We start from the raw sequence: 9,435 nt of genomic DNA on the forward strand, positions 1-9,435 counted from the left end.
TATCTCAGGTTGAAAACGCTTTTTACGCAATTTGCCCTAACTTTGCAGGAAAGCTTCAGAACATGAAATTTTCACCTCCCACTATAGCAGAAAGTGTCTTTCTAGTAGTTGCACATCAAATCTAAGCTGTCTGAAGTGTTTTTCCAAAGTTATCAACATTTTTATGTTTGGCGTTCCGGAATCAACCTGAAAACGCGTTTTACGCATTGTGCCATGACTTTGCTGGAAAGCTTCAGAACATGAAATTTTCAATTCCCACTAAAGCAGAAAGGGTTTTTCTCCTACTTGCACATCAAATCTAAGCTGTCTGAAGTGTTTTTCCAAAGTTATCAACATTTTTATGTTTGGCATTCCAGAATCGACCTTATCTCTGGCTGAAAACGCGTTTTCTGCATTGTGCCATATCTTTGCAGGGAAACTTCAGAACATGAAATTTTCACCTCCCACTATAGCAGAAAGTACGGAAGAGGATTAGGGCCAGTTAAGAAAAAAAAAAAAAAATTTCTCAGAATTCTGACTTTAATCTCAGAATTCTGACTTTAAAGTGAGAATTCTGACTTTAATCTCAGAATTCTCACTTTTTTCTCAGAATTCTCACTTTAAAGTGAGAATTCTGACTTTAATCTCAGAATTCTCACTTTAAAGTCAGAATTCTCACTTTTTTCTCAGAATTCTGACTTTAAAGTGAGAATTCTGACTTTAATCTCAGAATTCTCACTTTTTTCTCAGAATTCTCACTTTTTTCTCAGAATTCTGACTTTAAAGTGAGAATTCTGACTTTAATCTCTGAATTCTCACTTTGTGACGTTGAGCAATGAATTGTGGGGCGGGAAACGTCAGATCGCTGTGTAGCTGTGGAGACAACATGTCATCGACCAGTGACTTTTTGCGCAGTCGAGGAGTTTCAGGGGACATCATCTCACTTATGGAGGAGCAGAGGGTGAGTAACATATTGCCTTCATTTGGTGACTGTTGAGTACTTAAAGGAAATGCTCCATGTAGATTGTAGCTTCGCTGCTAATTCATATCACATTGATGGGATCTACCCGCGTGAATATGCAGATTAGGAGTCGTTGGTTCCTTCAGACAAAAGTATTCAAGAGACAGTCCAGATACGTCATGGTGATGTCATATAGCATTTGTAGAACTCGGCGACACTTTGCATCCAGCCCCTTTGCTTGCTTGACGGAGCCAGCGATCCGGTAATTAAGGAAGAGGCAGACACCGCTCCTCATACACAACATTGCTTTCATTAAATCAGTCAAATATACGATTGTAAAATAACAGAAACTGTGCGATCACTGAACAAACTGACAACATTTGAACAAACCAGCACGTCTTGACGCTATTAACCATCGTGCCATTAACATACATGCATATGAGCCAGTAATCTCCTGTCTTTGGTGACTTATTTTGCAGACATTCACATGTTCAGCGCACAAAAGAGACGTATCTAATGTTCTAGAGTCACCGCCGCCAAGGTGTCAGTGACGATGTGAGTGTGTTTGTAATATATTGGGAACTTGAATCAAGGCAACTGTTCGTTTGGTGCGTGCATTTTATTTTACGCCCGTCACACTCACTCGCCGATGCTTCGTCAAGCCTGTTGGCCAACAAAAACCTTCCCTTAACCATCGCTAATATCAGTGCACTCCACTCCACTAACACCTACTAGGGCAACAACACAGTCTATAACACGGTTGTTAATTATATTTCTTGTTCTTATATTGCTCGCATGCTTCACGCTGCTGCTGTCGTTTGTTGTCGAATGTGTTGAATCTAATTTTAGACTCACTAAGCTTATTTAAATCTAAGTAGTTTTGAAATAATATTTTTAGGCATATATGTACAAATCACAAATTATTAATATATTTCAACGTGTAACAGTTGCAGCATTTTTGTCAGTTTGTATTTTATTTACAATTTTATAATGCTTACAATACTTTGTGATTCTGTTATATTTTAATTGATTGTCTTTTTTTGCTGTTTTTCTTGTGCAGATTGATAGTGACGTCATCTCACTGATGGATGATGAAAGTCTTGCCAATTACATCCCCTGTTATGGAGACCGAATTGCTCTCTTCAATTTTTGCAAGACAAAACAGCCCCCATTAAAAAGAAAAAACGGACTTTTGGAAAAAAAAAAAATGAAACTCAGAAATGAAAGTGCGAAAGGGGACACTGCCTCAAAAACGAAAATACAACAGATTAAGAGGCAGAAAACCACAAGAAATGTTGCGATTGGATGGATACACAATGATGGAAAAATAGCAAAACAGGTGAGGGAGAAGCAGGGAGGAGGTACCAGAAAGGTTAAAATGTCCACAGAAGCTGGGTTAAAGGACATTCTTGAGGAGGGAAAAAAACTGTTTTTCCCTGGTGGAATTTCTCCTAAAGGATCTGAATTGGACTTCGAGTTTGAGGTGTGGGATTTCAAACAGAATTGCCTCACTGATGACACCTGCCAGTCCATTGGCAATATGTACGAGGCAGCAAAACTGACGTTGTTGCGTTTTTACATTGCAACAAGGCGAAAAGATGAGCAAGATGATGCCAGCACAACGACAGGGGAAGTCTTGGCTTTGTCACACAATGGCAGTGAAAACAACTCTGCAGAAATTGAGGAGGTCACAGTTGAATCAAGTGAAGTCTACGTATCTTTGGACATTTCTGTTGATTCAGAAATTACTTTTGGTCCCACATATGATGCAGAGGAAGATACAGAGGTCACATTGATTTACGATGGTCCAGCTATGCCTCTCAGTCCACCTGATCCACCAGATGCGATGACAATAACTGTTCACTACTCTGACACATTGAATGATATGATTACAGCTTTCTCTGATGACGCCATCTTGAACAAATCACTGAATGTGAAACGCATATTACCAGATAATAGAGAAGAAGCAGGTGTGGGATCTGGAGTGCTGAGGGATGTTCTTAGCTGCTTCTGGCAAGAATTCTATGAACGATGCACCCTTGGTACAATAGTTACAGTGCCATTCATCCGCCATGATTTTCCTGAGGAAAAGTGGAAAGCAGTTGGGAGAATCCTTGTTAAAGGTTACCAAGATTGTTGCTATTTCCCAAACAAACTTGCATTTCCCTTCCTCGAACAAGTGCTTTTCAACTGTGTTTACAGTGATCCGAAAGCCCATTTCCTGCAGTTTGTGAGCAGCCAGGAACGAGATGTGTTGATGGAAGCAATGAAGGACTTTTCTGAAGTGGACCTAGATGATCTTGTTGAAGTACTTGACAGCTATGGATGTAGAAGGAGAATCACAGCTGAAACCTTTCCCACAATACTGCTGGAAATAGCACACAAAGAGCTGGTCCAAAAGCCCATGTTTGTTATAGACTGCTGGAGGGAGGTTACTCTTCAGCATATCTCCATCAGTCCTGAAGCACTGAACAAATTGTGCTCTGACTTGCAACCAACTTCAAAAAAAGTCTGCCAACTGCTGAGATTTGCGACTGATTTAACCCCAAAGCAGAAAGAAGTGGCAAGTCATCTGAAAAAGTTCATCAGAGAGTTGGATGAAGTCAAACTTCAGAAGTTTCTCCGGTTTTGCACTGGCTCTGATCTTGTTGTTACAGACACCATTCTTGTGGAATTCCAGGAAATGACAGAGTTCACGAGAAGACCCGTGGGGCACACCTGTGGGAAAGTTCTGCATATTGCTGAAAGCTATGAAAATTTCCCAGATTTCCGATCAGAATTCAATGCAGTTCTCGAAAGCAATGTTTGGATGATGGACATTGTTTAATTGTTTTGCACCCTTAACTAGAGGAATATAACGATCTAAAAAGTTCATGGGCTTCATTTAAAAGAAAGCCTAAGATGTTATACTTACTATTGGGAAGTTGTTTCAGCAGCTGCATTGTTTTATATGGATATATACCATGCTGCTACTATGAAGAGTAATATTTTATTGCATTCAATAAACTCACTCTTCTACAACTTTGTATTTCTGTCTTCACCTGAGTGTTTATTAAGTGTGTAAATATGAAGGGTCTCATAATGTTGTTCATATGTTTTGTAAAATGTTTTTTGCAAAACATAGTACTTCAAAAATATTTATGGAACCAATCGAAACTAAAAAAACGACATTGTAGACAGCGAATTAATACACAGGAAAATATTTTCTGTCACTCATTTTGGTAGGTGAAGTTTTACATAGATTCATCACTACTCAGGTGAAATGTTTAATGCCCTTTTATTTATTTGTGACTTACAGAAAATACATTTAAAATGTCGTGTGAAAAATCACAATACGTAAACTCAAAGGACAAAAAATGTGTCGAATTCATTCTCTTAATGACACAGTTAGATGCCGAAGTTTTAATAAATATTACATCAATAGACTTGTCATACAATCTTCAATATTTCTCCCCTCAATGTAATGTACAAATCACTTGCAGCTAATGGATCTGATGGAGCATGCCATTCATTTTCCTCCATGAGCAGACAACACAGCTCAAAAACAGTTTCATCACAAGGAAACTGGGCTTTTGGCGTGCACTCTTCCATACATACAATGACCTCTTCCATTTCAGCAGATTTCAGTCGATCCTCAGCACTGTGAATGGCAGGGAATGAATACATGACGACTGGCCGACCTGAAGCTGCATCACCGGTCAACCTTGATCTTATTTTGTGGGAGTTCCATGTGTTCACAACTTCATCCAGCTCATCCTGCCCAAAAAGCGGAATAGTGAAGTATTGATATTATTGACATTTTGCCCAGCAACTTTATGAACATTCAATTTGCTTGTTTGAGTCATCCCATCTACAGTATGCACTATGCAAAATGACAAAAGTATCTGTAGTACGTCTGACTGTCTTACTTCAAGTATTTCGGAATTAAATTTTTACCATTGATTAATTTCAATGCAGAAAAAATAATATGCACAGACAAAGTCTTTTACCTGCATGAGATTGAGAAAGCAGAACTGGATGAGGCTTTTATCCAGAAAGTTTCCTGTGAAGTGACCATCATCCTGAAGAGTTTGAAATAAATTCATCCAGAATTGTGCACTCTGTTTGCGGAGGGTGGTCCACCATCCTTCAATGCGCTGATTGGTGGTACTTCTTCCATAAAGGAAACTTTTGTCCCCTGCAAAGCTATCTGAGCGGTTTCTTTGCAAAAACATTTGCATCTGTTCAACATGGCCATTTTCTGTGCCCCTGTCAGCACGGATCCTTTCTGGGCATCCACCAATGCGTGAAACTGTTTTAATAAAGTAACTTGCAACCACCTTCGGATCATTGTTCGTGGTGTAGGCCTCTGCCCATAATACGTATCGGCTAAACCCGTCAATGCAGCCATGGATGCCAATCCCATAGGGTTTCAATTTATCATAGCCATCCATGTGCCAAACAGCATTTGGTCCTCTGCAGCTGTATTGCCGTCTTCGTAGGCGTCGTGCTCTTCTTAATTCCACACCAATGGGGTCAATCATTTTTATAATTTGCCGTATTGTGTCTTGTGACACAACAAATCCTTTCTGAATTGCTCGTAGATGAAGCCATCGATAACCTTGCATCTGCCCACTCGCCATGATCTCTTGCTGGATAAAAGCCAACACTTCTCCCAGGTCTGACTGGTTCTTTCTTCGATACAAACCAAGTCTTCGGCATATTCTCTTCAGAGTCCGAATACTCATGACAGTCTGAGCATGATGTGCCACTACTGCAAGTATTTCTTTATTGCTGAGTGAAAGTCTAAAGCACAGCTTGATGAAGTCATCCAAATCTGGCTTTTCAGCCGCCACTGTGTGAGTTGTAGCCTCCATCAGTCACTTTATCTGCACAAGAAAAGATAAAAACCAATCATATTTTAGAATTACTGAAATAATGTAGCGTCTGACAAAACAGTATGCATATTATATATTTTGTAAATAATAATGTTCGCATTTATGGTGTAGTGTCAGTTTCAACAGTTCACTCCACTCATCAACCTTCCCAGTTAGTAGTAAAGTACAGACATGTGTGCATATGTGTGTCTATGTGTATATGACATCATATGGATTGTCACGTCAGTCTCTTTTTTATGAATTAGCAGCGAAGCTACAAGCTACATGGAGCATTTCCTTTAAGTACTCAACAGTCACCAAATGAAGGCAATATGTTACTCACCCTCTGCTCCTCCATAAGTGAGATGATGTCCTCTGAAACTCCTCGACTGCGCAAAAAGTCACTGGTCGATGACATGTTGTCTCTTCACAGCTACACAGCGATCTGACGTTTCCCGCCCCACAATTCATTGCTCAACGTCACAAAGCGAGAATTCTGAGATTAAAGTCAGAATTCTCACTTTAAAGTCAGAATTCTGAGAAAAAAGTGAGAATTCTGACTTTAAAGTCAGAATTCTCACTTTAAAGTCAGAATTCTGAGATTAAAGTCAGAATTCTGAGATTAAAGTCAGAATTCTCACTTTAAAGTCAGAATTCTGAGAAAAAAAGTGAGAATTCTGACTTTAAAGAGAGAATTCTCACTTTAAAGTCAGAATTCTGAGAAAAAAGTGAGAATTCTGACTTTAAAGTGAGAATTCTCACTTTAAAGTCAGAATTCTGAGAAAAAAGTGAGAATTCTGAGATTAAAGTCAGAATTCTCACTTTAAAGTCAGAATTCTGAGAAAAAAGTGAGAATTCTGACTTTAAAGTGAGAATTCTCACTTTAAAGTCAGAATTCTGAGATTAAAGTCAGAATTCTGAGATTAAAGTCAGAATTCTCACTTTAAAGTCAGAATTCTGAGAAAAAAATTTTTTTTTTCTTTACTGGCCCTAATCCTCTTCCGTAAGAAAGAGTCTTTCTAGTAGTTGCACATCAAATCTAAGCTGTCTGAAGTGTTTTTTCCAAAGTTATCAACATTTTTATGTTTGGCATTCCAGAATCGACCTTATCTCTGGCTGAAAACGCGTTTTCTGCATTGTGCCATAACTTTGCAAGGAAACTTCAGAACATGAAATTTTCACCTCCCACTATAGCAGAAAGGGTCTTTCTAGTAGTTGCACATCAAATCTAAGCTGTCTGAAGTGTTTTTTCAAAGTTATCATATTTTTATGTTTGGCGTTCCGTAATTGACCTTGTCTCATGCTGAAAACGCGTTTTCTGCATTGTGCCATAACTTTGCAGGGAAGCTTCAGAACATGAAATTTTCAACTCCCACTATACCAGAAAGGCTTTTTCCAGTAGTTGCACATCAAATCTAAGCTGTCTGAAGTGTTTTTCCAAAGTTATCAACATTTTTTTGTTTGGCTTTCCGGAATCAACCTTATCTCAGGCTGAAAACGCGTTTCACGCATTGTGCCATAACCTTGCAGGAAAGCTTCAGAATATGAAATTTTCAACTCCCACAATAGCAGAAATGGTCTTTCTAGTAGTTGCACATCAAATCTAAGCTGTCTGAAGTGTTTTTCCAAAGTTGTCAACATTTTTATGTTTGGCTTTCCGTAATCGACCTTATCTCAGCCTGAAAACGCGTTTCCTGCATTGTGGCATAACTTTGCAGGGATGCTTCAGAACATGAAATTTTCACCTCCCACTATAGCAGAAAGGGTCTTTCTAGTAGTTGCACATCAAATCTAAGCTGTCTGAAGTGTTTTTCCAAAGTTATCATATTTTTATGTTTGGCGTTCCGTAATTGACCTTGTCTCATGCTGAAAAAACGCGTTTTCTGCATTGTGCCATAACTTTGCAGGGAAGCTTCAGAACATGAAATTTTCAACTCCCACTATAGCAGAAAGGCTTTTTCCAGTAGTTGCACATCAAATCTAAGCTGTCTGAAGTGTTTTTCCAAAGTTATCAACATTTTTATGTTTGGCGTTCCGGAACCCACCTTATCTCAGGCTGTAAAAGCGTTTTCTGCATTGTGCCATAACTTTGGAGGGAAGCTTCAGAACATGAAATTTTAACCTGCCGCTATAGCAGAAAGGGTCCTTCGAGTAGTTGCACATCAAATCTAACCTGTCTGAAGTGTTTTTCCAAAGTTATCAACATTCTTATGTTTGGCGTTCCAGAATCAACCTTATCTCAGGCTGAAAACGCGTTTTCAGCATTGTGCCATCACTTTGCAGGGAAGCTTCAGAACATGAAATTTTCACCTCCCACTATAGCAGAAAGGGTCTTTCTAGTAGTTGCACATCAAATCTAAGCTTTTTGAAGTGTTTTTCCAAAGATAATACCATTTTTATGTTTGGCGTTCCAGAAACAACCTTATCTCAGGTTGAAAACGCGTTTTACGCAATTTGCCCTAACTTTGCAGGAAAGCTTCAGAACATGAAATTTTCACCTCCCACTATAGCAGAAAGTGTCTTTCTAGTAGTTGCACATCCAATCTAAGCTGTCTGAAGTGTTTTTCCAAAGTTATCAACATTTTTATGTTTGGCGTTCTGGAACCCAGCTTATCTCAGGCTGAAAACGCATTTTCTGCATTGTGCCATAACTTTGCAGGGAGACTTCAGAACATGAAATTTTCTCCTCCCACTATAGCAGAAAGGGTCTTTCTAGTAGTTGCACATCAAATCTAAGCTGTCTGAAGTGTTTTTCCAAAGTTGTCAACATTTTTATGTTTGGCTTTCCGGAATCGACCTTATCTCAGGCTGAAAACGCATTTCCTGCATTGTGGCATAACTTTGCAGGGATGCTTCAGAACATGAAATTTTCACCTACCACTATAGCAGAAAGGGTCTTTCTAGTAGTTGCACATCAAATATAAGCTGTCTGAAGTGTTTTTCCAAAGTTATCATATTTTTATGTTTGGCGTTCCGTAATTGACCTTGTCTCATGCTGAAAACGCGTTTTCTGCATTGTGCCATGACTTTGCAGGGAAGCTTCAGAACATGAAATTTTCAACTCCCACTATAGCAGAAAGGCTTTTTCCAGTAGTTGCACATCAAATCTAAGCTGTCTGAAATGGTTTTCCAAAGTTATCAACATTTTTATGTTTGGCTTTCCGGAACCCACCTTATCTCAGGCTGAAAACGCGTTTTCTGCATTGTGCCATAACTTTGCAGGGAAGCTTCAGAACATGAAATTTTCACCTCCCACTATAGCAGAATGGGTCTTTCTAGTAGTTGCACATCAAATCTAAGCTGTTTGAAGTGTTTTTCCAAAGTTAACACCATTTTTATGTTTGGCGTTCCAGAAACAACCTTATCTCAGGCTGAAAACGCGTTTTACGCAATTTGCCATAACTTTGCAAGGAAGCTTCAGAACATGAAATTTTCACCTCCCACTGTAGCAGAAGGGGTCTTTCTAGTAGTTGCACATCAAATCTAAGCTGTCTGAAGTGTTTTTCGAAAGTTATCAACATTTTTACGTTTGGCGTTTCGGAACCCACCTTATCTCAGGCTGAAAACGCGTTTTCTGCATTGTGCTATAACTTCTCAGGGAAGCTTCAGAACATGAAATTTTCACCTCCCACTATAGCA

The 9,435-nt window shown here is 39.0% G+C and overlaps 1 protein-coding gene across 1 annotated transcript; it reads left to right on the forward strand.

The window, feature by feature from the left end:
* The first annotated feature begins 814 nt into the window (after positions 1-814).
* LOC128751755 (uncharacterized) lies at positions 815-3,767 on the forward strand. Its single transcript, XM_053852946.1, has 2 exons — positions 815-940; positions 2,001-3,767. The coding sequence occupies exons 1-2, from the start codon at positions 815-817 to the stop codon at positions 3,765-3,767; spliced, it is 1,893 nt and encodes a 630-aa protein (XP_053708921.1).
* The last annotated feature ends 5,668 nt before the right edge of the window (positions 3,768-9,435 follow it).

This window comes from Synchiropus splendidus, unplaced genomic scaffold (genome assembly GCF_027744825.2).
Source record: "Synchiropus splendidus isolate RoL2022-P1 unplaced genomic scaffold, RoL_Sspl_1.0 HiC_scaffold_24, whole genome shotgun sequence".
Classification (NCBI taxonomy): Eukaryota; Metazoa; Chordata; class Actinopteri; order Syngnathiformes; family Callionymidae; genus Synchiropus; species Synchiropus splendidus.

Bases quoted from the DNA above. Each gene is read 5' to 3' on its own strand.
- LOC128751755 (XM_053852946.1), top strand. From the start codon at position 815: ATGAATTGTGGGGCGGGAAACGTCAGATCGCTGTGTAGCTGTGGAGAC. The intron at 941-2,000 runs GTGAGTAACATA...TTTCTTGTGCAG, and splicing joins CACTTATGGAGGAGCAGAGG to ATTGATAGTGACGTCATCTC.